We start from the raw sequence: 20,390 nt of genomic DNA, 5'->3' as shown, positions 1-20,390 counted from the left end.
TATAGGTATACTGCCTAGATTTGAGTATCATTACTACCAGATATAGGTATACTGTCTAGATTTGAGTAGATTTGAGTATCATTACTACCAGATATAGGTATACTGTCTAGATTTGAGTATCATTTACTACCAGATATAGGTATACTGTCTAGATTTGAGTATCATTACTACCAGATATAGGTATACTGTCTAGATTTGAGTATCATTAGCAAAACATAAACTATGGAATAAAAACAATCCGTGTTTTCCCTGAATTACAATTTTTAATGAAATAAAAATATAGAGTAATTACATAATACTAATAGGCCAGCTCTAGGCACTGACCAACAATCTATAGGCCAGCTCTAGGCACGGACTAATAACATATAGGCCAGCTCTAGGCACTAATAACATATAGGCCAGCTCTAGGCACTGACCAATAACCTATAGGCCAGCTCTAGGCACTGACCAACAACATATAGACCAGCTCTAGGCACTGACCAACAACATATAGGCCAGCTCTAGGCACTGACCAATAACCTATAGGTCAGCTCTAGGCACTGACCAACAACCTATAGGCCAGTTCTAGGCACTGACCAACAACATATAGGCCAGCTCTAGGCACTGACCAATAACATATAGGCCAGCTCTAGGCACTGACCAATAACATATAGGCCAGCTCTAGGTACTGACCAATAACCTATAGGCCAGCTCTAGGCACTGACCAACAACATATAGACCAGCTCTAGGCACTGACCAACAACATATAGGCCAGCTCTAGGCACTGACCAATAACCTATAGGCCAGCTCTAGGCACTGACCAACAAACCTATAGGCCAGTTCTAGGCACTGACCAACAACATATAGGCCAGCTCTAGGTACTGACCAATAACATATAGGCCAGCTCTAGGCACTGACCAATAACCTATAGGCCAGCTCTAGGCACTGACCAACAACATATAGGCCAGTTCTAGGCACTGACCAACAACATATAGGCCAGCTCTAGGCACTGACCAATAACATATAGGCCAGCTCTAGGCACTGACCAATAACATATATGCCAGCTCTAGGTACTGACTAATAACATATAGGCCAGCTCTAGGTACTGACCAATAACATATAGGCCAGCTCTAGGCACTGACCAATAACATATAGGCCAGCTCTAGGTACTGACTAATAACATATAGGCCAGCTCTAGGTACTAACCAATAACATATAGGCCAGCTCTAGGTACTAACCAATAACATATAGGCCAGCTCTTGGCACTGACCAACAACATATAGGCCAGCTCTAGGCACTGACCAATAACATATAGGCCAGCTCTAGGTACTAACCAATAACATATAGGCCAGCCCTTGGCACTGACCAACAATCTACAGGTTACTTATAAAATAATAGCCTATATGAAGTAAACATATAGGCTTGCTCTAGACAATGTACAACACACTTTAGACCCGCTTTTGGCAACAAACAACAACTTATAATCCCATGTTAGGCCATAGATGCCAACCTTTAGGACCATGTGGGGATTCAGTAAAAGCTCGCAGATTCTCTCTGTATTGCACATGTATCTATCACTTCTGTCTTTTACATTGTTTGTTCTTCTTTCACTCCATCATTATATCTAAAATGCACAGTTCTAAATAATTTTTTATTCCAACATAAATTAAGCTGTATGTAGCAACAATATAATTACTTAAACATAAGTTACAATTTTCTTTAAAGAATTCACATATCAAGAATGTTTTATGTAGCAAGAATATAATGATTGACAAATACAATACAAGTTATTATAAATTTATTAAAATAATATAATGCCTATCACTTCTAAACTACCAAGCCATCAATATCCCATGGCAAACCCATTACAGAAGCTGTCTTTGAAATATATTCAAAGAATTGCCCCAGCAAATGTGAAGTGTGGAATGGCTGGGACAGCACCTTCAGAACAGGAGGAAGTACCAACAAGACAAAGCCCTGGGAAAGCGGTCAAGTAAGAAATCACCAAGGCCTAAGCTTAAGGCTGTTGCAGGACATATAACGACAAAACCTTCCAAATCACCGAAACATCTTATGCATAAGAAATCAACCCCTGTATTGGGACAAAAGATCTCCAAATCCCAGAATTCGCCAAAAGGTGTTGATAGTGATGGAAAATATTGAAAGAAATCAAATGCCAAAAAAGTTGTGCGGCCATTATTTTCTAGTGAAATTTCTAATGGATCCCAAGTCTAAGTTTGCCTTTTGTCAAAAAACCACCAAACTGGAGATCTTTCTTCTATTCAGCTTGATGATGGTGACGGTTCTTTTGCTGATATCAATATTCATCAAAAATTTCAATGGAGAAAGGACAGACTGCAGTTGCTTGACAATAAAGACAGCATGATAAAAAAAGTTCAGAAAAAAGGAAACAACGAAGAAAACCTAAAGATGATGGAAACAAAACTTCAGGGAAAGAACAATGCAACAGTAGCACCTGAAAGTGAAGAAAGTGATGTTAAGCTTGTATTAATGGAGTGGACAGCTGGAGAAGTTTATGTTGGAATCCTATTGGATTCTAACAACAAAGTCTTGAGTTGTAAAAAACCAATAGTACAAATCATGGATGTGAAAGGATCAAATTTCAAACTTAGTTCTTCAGATGGTCAGATAGAAAATGCAATGATTACTATCAACCCAAGGGATGTTCAGGAAAACCCAGACTTATGGGAGCCACCAAGAAATTCATACAAAATTACAGGGCAAAAGAACTACAGTATTAAGATTGACAACCAAAAACAATTCATTGCAGAACTGAAAACAGCTGTGGTGAAGTATCTGGCATTATCAAAATATTTTGCACATGTTTTTTTGGTTAAAGTGGCTTAAGAATTGGACATGGATAATGATAATATACCTCTGGAGTGGGATCTTTTGTTTTTGATTAATTCTCAAGAAATATTTACCGTTTTAAAGAGGTACCCGCACATTTTTTACCAAATTGAAAAATTCTTATATTGTCTTAGTGGTCAAATATACAGTATTTTTGTTATCTTGGATGAAAAAAAATAATTTGCATCAGTTCTTCCCCAAAAGTAAGAAATTTCAAACAGATTTCTTTTGTCATTAATGCTATCAGATTCTATGTTAAATGTTTGCTTCAAAAATAATGATATAGTCTTGTGTAGAGAGTTTTTTTGTTTTGTTTTGATCAAGTACATTGTAATGGAATGTTAAAAAGTAGAACAAAGACATTTTTTTTAATTTTTGCATAGATGACCATATACAAATGTATATAAGACAGGTGAAATGACCCATCACTGAAATAAGTTTTTCAATTACATCAAATGGCCATGTATTTTAGGTTATAGATATATGTCTGATCTGTCATGATCAGGAGAAATCTTGATACTACAAGTTCTCAGGAACTATTTCACTTTGGATCTTTCTCAGATCTTATACCTATAGTTGTGTACTTTGCATTTTTTTTTTAATATCTTATAAAATATTTTTTACATTGAAATATTGTTTTTGCTTTAATTTTCTTCCATTGCCATGCCAGTTAACTGGCAATATATATATGTACCTGTTTCTGATCATAATACTTTCAAAATTTTTCAAAAATATTTTGAAAATTTCAAGATTGTTGATGCTTGATAATTTTTTTTTTAAATATTACAACGCCATTCTTTGAGAAATTCAGTTGTGACTGGAAAAGGCAAAGTATCTTGACACCTGCAACATCAAAATAATGTTATGTAGTATATTATGATCAAACACAAAATGTACATTGCATGTTATATAAGTAACTGAAACTTTCCCTATTGCACTGTGTATTGGTGCATATATATGTATCAATGACATCCGCAAAGTTATCATAAAATATACAAAAATGCAATACATGTAATCACAATTTTAATGAAATGAATGACCAAAAAATAAAAAAGTATCAATAAATGCAACATCAAGGGAAAGTGTTGCTACAAAACTATATATCACGCACTGAAATCAATATTTGACTTCCCATCTTCAATCAATTACTCCACTAGCATATATATCGTTTTCAGTATGTTTGAACTAAATTTCTTGCTTCCAGACACTTATGTACATATATGTGCATATGATCACATGGTAATGGGGTTTTTTTTTTTTTTTGTAATTATCTATCTTTAATTAGATTATAGCTTTGATTGAATTTATAATGGGCATTCAGGCCATTAAAAGAATATTAATGGGCATTCATGAAACAAATGCAGACCATTAAGAAATAGATTTAATGGCCATTAACATTCAGAATCAACTATCATTGCAGTAATCGCCATTAAAAAAATTCATCTTTACAAATACCCATTAAATGTGGCCATTAATATTGGACATAACTTAATGGCCATTAATATTTGACGTTTTAATGGTCAATAACCGGATATGGTAGTACTAATGCCTATTAAACCAATTTTACTTGCCATTAAAAAGCCATTAAGAACAAATCCCTTTAATGGCCATAATATTTCTATTAATGGCTAATGTTATGGCCATTAATGTTAACATTTTATGCCCATCACCATCAATTGATTTAATGGGTTACCCATTAATATTTCCTTTAAAGACACCATTAATATTGCATGTTTTAATGGCAAATTGATGGTTGGTAGTCATGGCTAATTAATGGTTTGTATTCATGGGTTTTTCATTGCCAGTTAATGGTGACTAGTTTGGTAGTGTATGGCTTGATTATCACTTAACAAAACCTTGCCCAGCATCAACAAATATCTCTTTCCTGGTTCTGGTTCATTATTTATGCAGTTTAATTCAATTTTGCTAAAACTTTCAATTTGTTTTTAACAGATCTAATATCTGGTGTGTCTTTTGTACAATCTTTAGAGATTTCAGATGATGCCTAGAAACTGATGGTGGATATTTCAGTCACGCAATTTATCGTAACCTGCTTGTCACATTTTAATTCATTTGAATAGTGACATGGCTCAGAATATACACAATTCATGTATACATGCATACTTTAAAATTTGTACTTTCAAAAAATCATAAAATCAGTTGTTTTCATGGCTACGTTTACAACGTACTACGTCTGAACATCTGAAGGTGCTCCGATCAGGGTCACTTTCAGGTGACCCCTTGAAAAAGAATGCACATTATATATAAGCCAATCAGAGATGAGCTTTCCAAAGCCTTTGGTTAGCAACAAGGCTTATCAGAGAACCTTAAGCTGTTCAGTCATAGTACATACTAAATGTTGCCATGTAACAGCTGATTTTCATCAGATTGCTTCACATTCTTTTAAAAATCCATCATGGAAAATTATGATATTTATTTGATTATGGATCTTAGCATCACTGAAAAGTCCCAGATGGACAAAACACCTGTATGGTGCAATTTAATTCATTCTGGCTCTGCTGTATCTAACTCAATATATATACAGTTAGTGTAATGCTGTAGTTTCCTAATCTTGCCAATATATTGTTTCCACGATATGACCAAGGTTTGTAGGAATCTCTTTGATTTGTGAAACATCTACTTTACACTAGAGAGATATGAGTCAGTCCTCTAACAAGTGGGAAGTTTCACCGCGATGATCCCATCATGTCCATCCCTCATGTACACATACCAACCAGGTAAACCATAGCCAGGGTAGTCTTTCTGTGTGTCTGAATCTCCGGGCAAATATAATGGAAAGAATGATCTTGGACCTTTGCCAAGACATGGTAGAACACCGAGGAGTTCCGAGTCTTTACTGAAGTAGAATAAATTCTCTTTGTACTCCTTAGCCGCTTCGTCCTGCTGTGTCCACGATACCAAGCATCCATCTGTAGAAAATACACATTGTACTACAACTGTTTAAACTTGAAACAGGAGAATGGGCTTTAAATCAACCTCTTTCTCTTCATGTGGTTTCTGAACAAGAATATCTTTTTAATATAAGATATATCAACTTAATTAATTTTATAATCACTCCATAACAAGTCATTTCTGATTTCAATCACTCTGGTTGGCCTAGATAGCACGCGAGGCGTTTTACAGTGGAAGAGTACCCAGAGAAGAGTAACCCATATGGCAGGGAAGGTGGCCCTACATCTAATTGTCTAGATATGCAACTGCACAAACCAAAATCCGATGTCTGTCAGATGTTTTAATTGATTTGAGGTCATGTTTGCCATCATCCGTCTGCCATTACAGTAGTACAGCTCAGATTTATGTGATAATTATACTGTTCATAAGTTAAATGCTGAATTCTCAGCTACACACTTCTAAGTATTTGTGTGTGTCTGTGTTGGAGAAAATGTCATATCACCCTTGAGGAACTGTACATGGTGAGAACAGTCTATACATGTACAATGTAGTTGTTTCATGCCTTAAAAATCAGTCAACAGTCAAAATTCTTCCTGGAGGTTTGGACCAACCCAATGAACTGTTTACTAGGGCTGCATGACAGACTGATAATCAAGGCAGAAAACAATTGTTTTATTACCTAAATCACCCAAAGATATGGAGGATATTGAATGTTTTCCCGTTGATTATAACAAACATTTCATGAGTATGACAGAATATTGATATTTTCATGAGTGTGAAGTATAGTGAATGCTAGCAGACGTCATCAATCGAAATCATACAGACACTTATGCTGGGGCACATTCAGATGTTCTATATGTCAGCCAACATATTTGACAGTTGGCCAGCTTATCATGATTTTCTAGTTGTTATCCCAAGAAACAGGTGAGGTCAGGTAACAATAGAAAATACTGGCTTATGTTTCTCTATAATTTTTGTTTTCATTTGAATTACTGATAAAGTGATGGTAGTGACAACAAAATGCATAGGTTCAAAACATGCAATTTACTCTAATCATAAAAGCAGATCAAGACATTTTAATTAAATATTCATTTTTAGCAGAGCTAGTATACAACCTAATTATACAATTCCAATTAAGCATTTATCTTTCATGTATGCATACTAGGCCTTGAGAATGATTAAATGTTTGGCCTCTGCATATACACATCAGAATATCCTTGTAGAAATCCATGTTGAAGACAAATTTTGTTAAATTTCACTGAAAACACTGAATTGCAGGTGTTTGAATATACTTACCTCTCTTCCCTACAAAACAGTGTTCTATTGGTAATCCTGGAATTGGTAAGACTTCTTTGATAACAACCTCTGCGGATCTGGAGTTTCAACAAAGTCAAAGTGTTTGAACATGCAAAATTTTGAAATAGAATGATATGGCTACTGTTGAAATATATATAACTATCGCCTGTCTGTATAAACATTTTTTAAAAACTTCTTTATCTACTTCATGTCAGTTCTACTTCCTGTGTCAGATCTACTTGCCATGTCTATTTACTGTCTTTTTTTACTTCCTGTGTCTATCTACTTCCTGTCAATCTATTTCCAATGTTTAATTTCTTCCTACATCTAGCTACTTCCTGTCTATCTTCTTTCTGTATTTATTTACTTCCTGTTTCTGATCAACTTCCTGTGTCTATTTACTTCCTGTTTCTAATCTACTTTCTGTGTCTGATCTACTTCCTGTGTCTGATCAACTTCCTGTGTCTGATCAACTTCCTGTCTATCTTTTTTCCAATGTTTAATTTCTTCCTACATCTAGCTACTTCCTGTCTATCTTCTTCCTGTGTCTATTTACTTCCTGTTTCTGATCAACTTCCTGTGTCTATTTACTTCCTGTTTCTGATCTACTTTCTGTGTCTGATCTACTTCCTGTGTCTGATCTACTTCCTGTTTCTGATCAACTTCCTGTGTCTCATCAACTTCCTGTGTCTGATCTACTTCCTGTGTCTGATCTGCTTCCAATGTCTGATCTACTTTCCATGTCTATCTTTTTCAAGTGGCTCTCTACTTCCTGTGTCTATTTACTTTCTGTGTCTGATCTACTTCCTGTCTATCTACTTCCTGTGCCTAGATACTTCCTTTCCTTTCCTTTGCCTGTCTATATTAAGCTTTGAACTTAAAACTTGTCAGCTTTCATTTTTCCTTGCAGATAGATGTACACACTTTCAATGATACACATACCTCTTATCATTCTGTAGTATATGCAAGGTTACTAAGTTGACGTCCAGCCCAAGGACGACCTCTTGGAAGGAGTGACCATTTTCGGTCCCGGAACGAGTGGTCAGAACTTTCAAGTTCGCTTTGGTAGCTTTGATCTCGAAGCCATCCTCTGTGATCTTTAGTCTTTCCATTCTGTCAGTAAAAAATTACACTCATTAAATAAACGTTTCAGAGTATGCCAAAGGCTAATGAGGGAGATGCATGTAAAACATTATAAGGATGTGAAAATCAGACATGTACATTTGCCATAGTAGTGATGATACAATAAATAGAGAATACATGGAGAGTGTCTTAAAATGTAAGCTATATTTTGGCGAGGGTTGGCGATGCGAGTTCGAATTCTACATATGCTACTCTTTTTTAAATTACAAGGTTTTCCCAGGTTTCTTTGCCGTTTTTCTATTAGGAAGAGGTAGATCTCATAACTTAACAGTACAAGGTAGAATAGAAATAATCAACTTTGACTCGTGTATTGTTGCAGGATATACAACTCAGACTCTCGACAGATATTTTGCAATTTTAATTAATAACTCAGGCCTGCGGCCTTCGTTATTAATTTAATTGCAAAATATCTGTCGAGAGTCAGAGTTGTATATCCTGCAGCAATACACGAATCATTGTTAATTATTTCTTAAATATACAATCAAACCTGCTCTACAACTGCCTGTATATAACGACCGCCTGTCTATAATGACCAATGTATTAAAATCAACATGCAATCCTTTCTTGTAGCACAATAAATATTAACTCACATATCACAGCTAGCTCTGACTGGTACACTCTCCAGGGATGGAGTATTGACAAATCTAACAGCATCTCTGTCTCTCAGGGTCACCATGACAACAGAAGACTCTGTGGGTATGATGTTTTGCAGCCCAGGAAGAGTTTCATCGACCTTGATTTTATTGTCATTCCAACACCACAACCTGTAGTAGCAAAACATGAATTATAATCTCTGCAAAATTGAAAGAGAAATTTTAGTAGAATAGTACGAATGGACTGAAATGTGTGCGGTTCTCGGCTCATCTCCTGTAAGTTTGAACACTGAATAGACTGGTTATCTCCCTTAGTTTTTTACTCTCCACCAGGGCTGCGCTCGGCTTAAAAAGGACCAGTAGAGGTCAACCATGTTGATTTTTTCAATGGTTATACTCTACAACCAGTGACATATGTATGGCTAGTTAAAAATGCAGATCACCCCAATACACACGAAGAAAAGGGTTTCAGCTTCAAGAGTAGATATATACCATGTCGAGAAACAAATTAACAGGATCTTAAGTTTGGCTTTTTAAAATGACGGCAAACAGTGTCCAATTCAATGTTATTAAAACATGCCAAAATAACATGACTGATAAAATATGTATGTTCTGTCACAAAACTATACCCACCCTTTACCTCATTAAATGAAAAAAAACCCCAGAAAAATCCAACTTTCTTCTACAATAGTGTGATGTCAATAGAGTAATATATACCTGCTCCGGTATGTGATGATCAACAGGCTACTGCCAATGACGTAAGGAACATGATCCCCATTTCCATCGTCTTCCATTTGGATCTCCTCCAAAATTTTGCCTTTCTGTCCACATATTCTTACACATCGACTATCATTTTCACTGTAAAAGTATCTATAGTTAACATATACCAAGCGGATTTATACATCTGTTAAAGTCCAACAATTGCTTTGGTTGCGTTTAAGTTCAGAAATGTCCAAAGCAGTGATATCAAGTATGAAGTAATGTTTAACATAAATGCATGTTTGTATATAAATGGTTTATTTACAGGTATAATTCAAACAAAGAACTTCAGAGATACATCAAATCCATGACGCCTGGTTATGAAGTACATTGTATGTTGGTGTTGAGACTAAATGTTGTTCATTCACTGTCACTCTTAAGACTAAGACAAGTTCTCAACAATCATTGCATCATCAGCACAACTGAGATATCCCGATGAGGCAGTTGGATGTGCTATATCAGGCTGATGACAATCGTAGGAAAGGTACCAGAAAACAGATGTGATGTGGGAACAACAGCCTACCACTCTGGCACCAGCCTTACACTGACACTGCCAACCTGATATTGGAGTCCACACTGAAAATATGCAATCCACTGAATGTTACATTTGGAGCAACATGTCGAGAACTGATTTCAAACTTTATCATGTCAGGCTTTTCTCTGCAAATCATAAGCTACTGGCTGTCCTCAGACAAATGCTCGCCAGGATATGATTTAGCCTGTTTCCACTGATAGATCTTCACCGTAAGACCTCTTAACCCAAGTTCCTTCATTATAGGGAAAACAGGCAATTGCAAGCTAGCCTCATCAAGCTTTTCCCATATATAACCTTCACTTTTAATTTTAGCATGAAATTTACTATATATATGAATTTGACAGCTAGTGCAAGCATTCTGTCGTCAACGACAATGTAAAACATTAATTCAGAACAATGTATCCCATGCAGAACTGTGACTGTCAGAAGGTTCACAGATGTAGAGCTTGATGTTATGTTCAAATATGAAACTGTTGGGAAGGTTCAAAGATACATCATTGATTCGAAATGGGGCTGGACTGATGAACATTGGTACGACTATAATTCATAACCCATAAAATGGCCAGGCAAAAAAAAGTCAAATTAGTAATGGGCAACACAGTTGTCCTCCTTTCCATATCTTATACAGTACAACACACTTACTAATCACGTGGCCCATGGTAGTAAAATATTTCAGCGCCAATCAGTTTGTGGTTTTTGCTGTTTGGAATATTTGGAAATTGTGTATCGCTGGACTCGATCATGATCTCTGGTTGTAGGAAAGCCTCTCTACTGCTACAGTCGACGAACTGCAAGTCATTTATAATGTTACAGCAAACATATCAGATCAAATCTGTGTTTTTCACCATAAAACATCAATCAGGATTTAATTCAAAATCTGAGGTGTCCACAATTGTATCAATTTAAAACTCACCAAATCTCATATCTCACCTCTAGGATAGATTTTATCAATAATTAGTTGTAACCACATACCCGGTACATTAAATCAGCACGCAACATCAACATGTGATTTATTAAGTATGGGATGTAAAATAATAGGTAGGTCTGTCGCTAGGTTACTGATATACAAACTTGTACAAGGACTAAACTGGTTTCATGAAATTTGGATTGTTCAGAGTGAAGGATGCCATTGTGGTTACATATAATCATGTAGGGGCGGATCCCTATGAACCTCTACCACTTATTGCAAAGGGAGATAATCAAAACAAAGGAGCCTGGAGAATGCAGATTTTTTTTTTTTCTTCTTCTTTTCATTATTTTTTTCTATTGCTTTCTATGCCCTCCATGTTACGGATGAATTTGACATGACAGGTATCAGAAGTGGGTGAAAAACCATTCAAAGATGAAAAAAATCAGCAAATTTTCACTGACAGGTAAAAGCCAATTGGGAAAACCTTCGTAAATACATGTACTTGCTATATAATTTTTCCATAAGTGTTGAATTTGTTCCTTACCACTGAAATATTCTCCAGGCAGAATGAAAAACTCAAAGCCAGTGTCTTCCCATATGAAATCTTTTTAACGTCCCAACACAGATCTGGTGAAAGATGATGCTTTCTTAACATCAGCATTTTCATCAGTGACGTTTTGGAATTCTTTTGTCGTTCCTCCACTCTTTTAACAATCCACTGTGAACACAAAAGTAAACAAGAGGCCCAAGGGCCTTAACGGTCATCTGACTCTAAATTAAAGACCCTTATACTATTGTAGTATGCGTTCTCTGTAGCAGGTATAGTGGCACTGTGGGCCATGATGGCAATCTTGGAATTTGGATCAAACCGAAAAATAACAACAACACTTGATCAAGACTCAGGATCATTTCTGGTAAGTTAGAGCTGAATCCCACAGGTGGAATTTGAGAAGAAGTTTTAAATAGGTGTTGTTCAGGAAAACCATGATTGTGCAATCATGTTACAAAATGGTCGCTGTGGCTGCCATGTCGAAGTTTTTACAAAGCCGAAAAATAACACTTTGTTGGCTCTCCTTCCTTAACATCCTAACCAATTTCCAGCTCAATCACACCAGTGGAACTGGAGAAGAAGCTTAAAATGTGTTTTTCAAGATGGTTGCCATGGCAGCCATCTTGGATTTCTGGCCAACCTGAAAAATAACAACACTTCCTCAGGACTATCCCAGGATCATTTCAGGCAAGTTACAGCTGAATCCCACTGGTGAAATTTGAGAAGTTTTAAATAGGTGTTGTTTAGAAGAACCATGTTTGCGCAATCATTTTACAAAATGGCTGCCATGTCGAAGTTTTTACGGGGCCAAAAAATAACAACACTTTGTTGGCTCTCCTTCCTTAACATCCTCACCAATTTTCCAGCATAATGGCACCAGTGGAACTGGAGAAGAAATTTAAAATGTGTTTTTCAAGATGGTTGCCATGGCGGCCATCTTGGATTTCTGACCAGCCTGAAAAATAACAACACTTCCTCAGGACCATCCCAGGATCATTTCAGGCAAGTTTCAGCTCAATCTCACCAGTGGAACTTGAGAAGAAGTTTCAAATGTGTTTTCAAAATGGCGGCTGTGGCGGCCATCTTGGATTTCAGACTGACCCAAAAAATAACAACACTTGGTCAGGACCATCCCAGCATCATTTCAGGCAAGTTTCAGCTCAATCCCACTATTGGAATTTGAGAAGTTTTAAATAGGTGTTGTTTAGAAGAACCATGATTGCGCAATCACTTTACAAAATGGCCGCCATGGCTGCCATGTCAAAGTTTTTACGGGGTCAAAAAATAACAACACTTTGTTGGCTCTCCTTCCTTAACATCCTCACCAATTTCCAGCTCAATAGCACCAGTGGAACTGGAGAAGAAGTTTAAAATGTGTTTTTCAAGATGGTTGCCATGGCGGCCATCTTGGATTTCTGACCGACCTGAAAAATAACAACACTTCCTCAGGACCATCTCAGGATCATTTCTGGTAAGTAAGAGCTGAATCCCACTGGTGAAATTTGAGAAGAAGTTTTAAATAGGTGTTGTTTAGAAGAACCATGTTTGCGCAATCATTTTACAAAATGGCCGCCATGTCGAAGCTTTTACGGGGCCAAAAAATAACAACACTTTGTTGGCTCTCCTTCTTTAACATCCTCACCAATTTTCCAGCTCAATGGCACCAGTGGAACTGGAGAAGAAGTTTAAAATGTGTTTTTCAAGATGGTTGCCATGGCGGCCATCTTGGATTTCTGACCGGCCTGAAAAATAACAACACTTCCTCAGGACCATCCCAGGATCATTTCAGGCAAGTTTCAGCTCAATCTCACTAGTGGAACTTGAGAAGAAGTTTCAAATGTGTTTTCAAAATGGCGACTGTGGCGGCCATCTTGGATTTCAGACTGACCCAAAAAATAACAATACTTGGTCAGGACCATCCCAGCATCATTTCAGGCAAGTTTCAACTCAATCCCACTATTGGAATTTGAGAAGAAGTTTTAAATAGGTGTTGTTAAGAAGAACCATGATTGCGCCATCACTTTACAAAATGGCCGCCATGGCTGCCATGTCGAAGTTTTTATGGGGCCAAAAAATAACAACAGTTTGTTGGCTCTCCTTCCTTAACATCCTCACCAATTTCTAGCTCAATAGCACCAGTGGAACTGGAGAAGAAGTTTAAAATGTGTTTTTCAAAATGGTTGCCATGGCGGCCATCTTGGATTTCTGACCGACCTGAAAAATAACAACACTTCCTCAGGACCATCCCAGGATCATTTCAGGCAAGTTTCAGCTCAATCTCACCAGTGGAACTTGAGAAGAAGTTTCAAATGTGTTTTCAAAATGGCGGCTGTGGCGGCCATCTTGGATTTCAGACTGACCCGAAAAATAACAACACTTGGTCAGGACCATCCCAGCATCATTTCAGGCAAGTTTCAGCTAAATCCCACTGATGGAACTTGAGAAGAAGTTTGAAATGTGAAAAGTTTACGCACGGCGGATGGCGCACGGCGGACGGCGCACGACGACGGACGAAACATGATGACTATAGGTCATCCTGACCCTTCGGGTCAGATGACCTAAAAAGGATATCATATTTCTTCCATCAACTGTTGAAGTCAAGGGAGACAATTTCAGTCAACAAAACATCAAAAGGTATAGAGGATTCCACAGTTCAGGTTCCAACATCAGTTTATCAAATCTGACGGTTCAAGCTATAATTCATGGTCTCACCCTCAACTGTTGTTAGGGAAATTATAAACCTACATGTATAATGGCTTTCCATTTGTGTTAATCAGAAACCAATGACCCATGACATCTTTACATACATGTTACAAGTGTGTGTGAACCTGACAGGACTTATTTGCGAACCACTTTCAGCTTATTAATTACTATCTTAAAATTGATGATTCTGCAAAAAAAGGATGGGGGCTTACATCTGCATTTGTGGGCAGGGGGCTTAATTGTGGGCAAGTCCTTATTGTATATACGGGCTTATTTGTGGATAAATATGGTACAAATAATAGTCCCTAATTGTACCTCCCTTGTAATTTGTGACTGACTAAATAATAACACTTACATCATAATCTATCTCAATCTTTGTATCCAGACAATGCTTCAACACTTTCAGACAGTCTTTCTGCCATTGTTCTGACTTCTTCCACTTGAGTGCATTCCTCTTGATTCTCAGGATCATTTTCTATATATAAAAGATATCATTATGTTATTAATTCACTCAAGTAAATACAGTATTATATCTATATAAAAGGTTATCTGACACAACCAATAAAGATATTGCTGGTGATGTTTTGATAACAGCCCTGTGTTTTCTTCCTCAGAATTAAATGTCCAGTGTAGCATGTATACACTATGATGGCAAGTATATGTATGTACAAGATGGTAACAATAAGTCGAGATTGGCTAATTTAGAGACCAGGGAAGACACCTTCAAGATAGACTGATAGTGAGACCAGGGAAGACACCTTCAAGATTGACTGATAGTGAGACCAGGGAAGACACCTTCAAGATTGACTGATAGTGAGACCAGGGAAGACACCTTCAAGATTGACTGATAGTGAGACCAGGGAAGACACCTTCGAGATTGACTGATCTAGAGACCAGGGAAGACACCTTCGAGATTGACTGATCTAGAGACCAGAGGAGACACCTTCCAGATAGACTGATAGTGAGACCAGGGAAGACACCTTCAAGATTGACTGATAGTGAGACCAGGGAAGACACCTTCAAGATTGACTGATAGTGAGACCAGGGAAGACACCTTCAAGATTGACTGATAGTGAGACCAGGGAAGACACCTTCGAGATTGACTGATCTAGAGACCTGGGAAGACACCTACGAGATTGACTGATCTAGAGACCAGGGAAGACCCCTTCGAGACTGACTGATCTAGAGACCAGAGGAGACACCTTCCAGATTGACTGATCTAGAGACCAGAGGAGACACCTACGAGATTGACTGATCTAGAGACCTGGGAAGACACCTTCGAGATTGACTGATCTAGAGACCAGAGGAGACACCTTCGAGATTGACTGATCTAGAGACCAGAGGAGACACCTACGAGATTGACTGATCTAGAGACCAGGGAAGACCCCTTCGAGATTGACTGATCTAGAGACCAGAGGAGACACCTTCCAGATTGACTGATCTAGAGACCAGGGAAGACCCCTTCGAGATTGACTGATCTAGAGACCAGAGGAGACACCTTCGAGATTGACTGATCTAGAGACCTGGGAAGACACCTACGAGATTGACTGATCTAGAGACCAGGGAAGACACCTTCAAGATTGACTGATCTAGAGACCAGAGGAGACACCTTCGAGACTGACTGATCTAGAGACCAGGGAAGACCCCTTCGAGACTGACTGATCTAGAGACCAGGGAAGACCCCTTCGAGACTGACTGATCTAGAGACCAGAGGAGACACCTTCCAGATTGACTGATCTAGAGACCAGAGGAGACACCTACGAGATTGACTGATCTAGAGACCTGGGAAGACACCTTCGAGATTGACTGATCTAGAGACCAGAGGAGACACCTTCGAGACTGACTGATCTAGAGACCAGAGGAGACACCTTCCAGATTGAATGATCTAGAGACCAGAGGAGACACCTTCCAGATTGAATGATCTAGAGACCAGAGGAGACACCTTCCAGATTGAATGATCTAGAGACCAGAGGAGACACCTTCGAGACTGACTGATCTAGAGACCAGAGGAGACACCTTCCAGATTGAATGATCTAGAGACCAGGGAAGACCCCTTCGAGACTGACTGATCTAGAGACCAGAGGAGACACCTTCCAGATTGAATGATCTAGAGACCAGGGAAGACCCCTTCGAGACTGACTGATCTAGAGACCAGAGGAGACACCTTCCAGATTGAATGATCTAGAGACCTGGGAAGACACCTTCGAGACTGACTGATCTAGAGACCAGAGGAGACACCTTCCAGATTGAATGATCTAGAGACCAGGGAAGACCCCTTCGAGACTGACTGATCTAGAGACCAGAGGAGACACCTTCCAGATTGAATGATCTAGAGACCAGAGGAGACACCTTCGAGACTGACTGATCTAGAGACCAGGGAAGACACCTTCGAGACTGACTGATCTAGAGACCAGGGAAGACCCCTTCGAGACTGACTGATCTAGAGACCAGAGGAGACACCTTCCAGATTGAATGATCTAGAGACCAGAGGAGACACCTTCGAGACTGACTGATCTAGAGACCAGAGGAGACACCTTCCAGATTGACTGATCTAGAGACCTGGGAAGACACCTTCGAGATTGACTGATCTAGAGACCAGGGAAGACACCTTCGAGATTGACTGATCTAGAGACCAGAGGAGACACCTTCGAGACTGACTGATCTAGAGACCAGAGGAGACACCTTCCAGATTGAATGATCTAGAGACCAGAGGAGACACCTTCCAGATTGACTGATCTAGAGACCAGAGGAGACACCTTCGAGATTGACTGATCTAGAGACCTGGGAAGACACCTACGAGATTGACTGATCTAGAGACCTGGGAAGACACCTTCGAGATTGACTGATCTAGAGACCAGGGAAGACACCTTCCAGATTGAATGATCTAGAGACCAGAGGAGACACCTTCCAGATTGAATGATCTAGAGACCAGAGGAGACACCTTCCAGATTGAATGATCTAGAGACCAGGGAAGACACCTTTAAGATTAGCTAATTTAGAGACCAGGGAAGACACCTTTGAAATTGCCTGAAGGTGTGGATCTTACTACTCCAATCCTGAAAGCTAATGCCAAAACAGACACTGTCTTGAAGATCACATTCTTAGGGGTGAAAAGAAGACAAACCCATACCAGGTATTTATTGGATATGACCATGATGTTATGTCAGACGGCATGATTTATATATATATATATATATATATATATAGCTTATGTTTGAATGCATCGGTTTGGTATATGTCTTGTACAGTTGTAACTTGGTCAAACTTTGTATTTGGGATAAATTGATAGACTCTTACATACACAAACAAGAGATCCCAGAGGGATCTTGGCGCCCACCACTGAATGATCTTCATAGGTTCCATGTCAGATTGATCTTTTCCCTACTTTTCCCTTCATTTTACTAATCTGTGCAAATTGAGACATCCCTCCAGTACTTTTCAAGGGAATCCTAGCTATATAAGAAATTTGAGATTTAACGATAATGGCTGTTTGTTTGCCAGGTTGTTTTCAGGACAGACTGGTCCAAAAATGCAATACAAGGGACCAAGGGGAACCTACTTATGAAATTTGAGAAAGATCCATTCAGTACTTTGAGAAATAGAGATAACAAACTTCATTTGTCAAAATCCAAGATGGCGGTCTGTCGGCCATATTGTTTTCCAATTGATCTCAAAATGCAATAAGCATAACTAGGCACCAAGGGAAACTTACATATGAAATTTGAGAAAGATCCCTTAAATACTTTCTCAGAAATAGTGATAACAAACTTCAATTGTCAAAATCCAAGATGGCTGCCTGTCGGCCATGTTGTTTTCAGATTGGTCTCAAAACGCAATATGCATAACTAGGCACCAAGGGAAACTTACATATGAAATTTCAGAAAGATCCATTCAGCACTTTCTCAGAAATAGTGATAACAAACTTAAATTGTCAAAATCCAAGATGGCTGCCTGTCAGCCATGTTGTTTTCTGATTGGTCTCAAAACGAAATATGCATAACTAGGCACCAAGGGAAACTTACATACGAAATTTGAGAAAGATCCCTTAAACACTTTCTCAGAAACAGTGATAACAAACTTCAATTGTCAAAATCCAAGATGGCTGCCTGTCGGCCATGTTGTTTTCAGATTGGTCTCAAAACGCAATATGCATAACTAGGCACCAAGGGAAACCTACATATGAAATATGAGAAAGATCCATTCAGTACATTCTCAGAAATAGCGATAACAAACTTCAATTGTCAAAATCCAAGATGGCTGCCTGTCGGCCATGTTGTTATCGGATTGGTCTCAAAACGCAATATGCATAACTAGGCACCAAGGGGAACCTACATATGAAATTTCAGAAAGATCCATTCAGTACTTTCTCAGAAATAGTGATAACAAACTTCAATTGTCAAAATCCAAGATGGCTGCCTGTCGGCCATGTTGTTTTCCGATTGGTCTCAAATCGCAATATGCATAACTAGGCACCAAGGGGAACCTACATATGAAATATGAGAAAGATCCCTTCAGTACTTTCTCAGAAATAGCGATAACAAACTTCAATTGTCAAAATCCAAGATGGCTGCCTGTCAGCCATGTTGTTATCCGATTGGTCTCAAAACGCAATATGCATAACTAGGCACCAAGGGAAACCTCATATGAAATTTGAGAAAGATCCCTTCAGTACTTTCTCAGAAATAGCGATAACAAACTTCAATTGTCAAAATCCAAGATGGCTGCCTGTCGGCCATGTTGTTTTCAGATTGGTCTCAAAACGCAATATGCATAACTAGGCACCAAGGGGAACCTACATATGAAATTTTAGAAAGATCCCTTCAGTACTTTCTGAGAAATAGCGATAACAAGAATTGTTTACGGACGGAGGGACGGAGAGACGCACGGAGGGACGGAGGGACGGAGGGACGGACGGACGACGGACCACGGACGCAGGGCGATTTGAATAGCCCACCATCTGATGATGGTGGGCTAAAAAGTGATTACCCCTCACTTACTATGTGACAGACATTACAAATATTTTCAACAATTGTATGGCAATCAAACTTTGATAACTCGAAAACCCTGCTTACCTTAAAGTAAAAATTTATGATTACATATATACTGTACAAACATAAATATTATACTGTTTAATAATGTATCAAAATTCTTGGTTATCTCAAATACTCATAGTCCCTACCCCTGTGACATCAAAATAACGAGATTCAACAGTACTTTAAAGAACTGACACTTAAACTTACTTCATATACCAACTGCCAAAATATCTTCAGCAAACTAAGCTTAGCAGTTTGATCTTTGGACCAGAATAAAGTGACAGTTTCTTGTTTATTTCCGTGGTGGGCGTTGCCAGATTCCTTCAAAGGGGAAAGAAGCATCATCTGCACTGTAGTGCCATCTTCGTGTCGATACACCTCCAGAGGACAAGGTATATGTGCGTTATCTGTCACCAAAAAATTAATATGTTACAGTACATGAAATTAAGCTCAAGATTAGCATTTACAAGCAAATTGAATGTTACTGAAAAATTTATTCTGGAGATAACCCTACACCGCTTTGGTGAAATCTGCATTGATGTGTTTGTGCTTTCACATATTAACAAACTAAGCTATTGAGAAGGTGAAACACAGCAAGTGAAAATTTCTCTCTGTTATTGAGGAAATAAAATGACAAAAAATATTTACCAAAACTGTCATTATGTAGTAGATTTATCATTTGCCAAACTGTAATTATTTGTAGATTTATCATTTGCCTAATTGCTGTTATCTGTAGATTTATATGCGCCTAACTGTTGTTATCTGTAGATTTATCTGTTGCCTAACTGTTGTTATCTGTATATTTCCAGATTTAGTATTTGCCTAACTGTTGTTATCTGTAGATTTCCAGATTTATCATTTGCCTAACTGTTGTTATCTGTAGATTTATCTGTTGCCTAACTGTTGTTATCTGTAGATTTATCTGTTGCCTAACTGTTGTTATCTGTATATTTCCAGATTTAGTATTTGCCTAACTGTTGTTATCTGTATATTTCCAGATTTAGTATTTGCCTAACTGTTGTTATCTGTAGAATTATCATTTGCCTAACTGTTGTTATCTGTATATTTCCAGATTTATCATTGGCCTAACTGTTGTTATCTGTAG

The 20,390-nt window shown here is 38.2% G+C and overlaps 1 protein-coding gene across 1 annotated transcript in view; it reads right to left on the bottom strand.

Annotated features, from left to right (window-relative positions):
* Positions 1 to 243: 243 nt before the first annotated feature.
* Positions 244 to 20,390, bottom strand: part of LOC117330143 — a 41,123-nt gene continuing 20,976 nt past the window's right edge. The window contains exons 11-19 of the mRNA XM_033888363.1: positions 19,493 to 19,692; positions 14,608 to 14,727; positions 11,544 to 11,717; positions 10,732 to 10,877; positions 9,513 to 9,653; positions 8,793 to 8,966; positions 8,002 to 8,172; positions 7,060 to 7,136; positions 244 to 5,780 (exon numbers count right to left, since the gene is read on the bottom strand). Of these exons, the coding sequence (XP_033744254.1) occupies positions 5,521 to 5,780; positions 7,060 to 7,136; positions 8,002 to 8,172; positions 8,793 to 8,966; positions 9,513 to 9,653; positions 10,732 to 10,877; positions 11,544 to 11,717; positions 14,608 to 14,727; positions 19,493 to 19,692 (1,463 nt within the window). The 3' untranslated portion in view covers positions 244 to 5,520. The remainder of the gene's footprint in view (positions 5,781 to 7,059; positions 7,137 to 8,001; positions 8,173 to 8,792; positions 8,967 to 9,512; positions 9,654 to 10,731; positions 10,878 to 11,543; positions 11,718 to 14,607; positions 14,728 to 19,492; positions 19,693 to 20,390) is intronic.

This window comes from Pecten maximus, chromosome 6, assembly GCF_902652985.1.
Source record: "Pecten maximus chromosome 6, xPecMax1.1, whole genome shotgun sequence".
Taxonomy (NCBI): Eukaryota; Metazoa; Mollusca; class Bivalvia; order Pectinida; family Pectinidae; genus Pecten; species Pecten maximus.
This window is presented reverse-complemented; position numbering and strand designations above follow the sequence as displayed.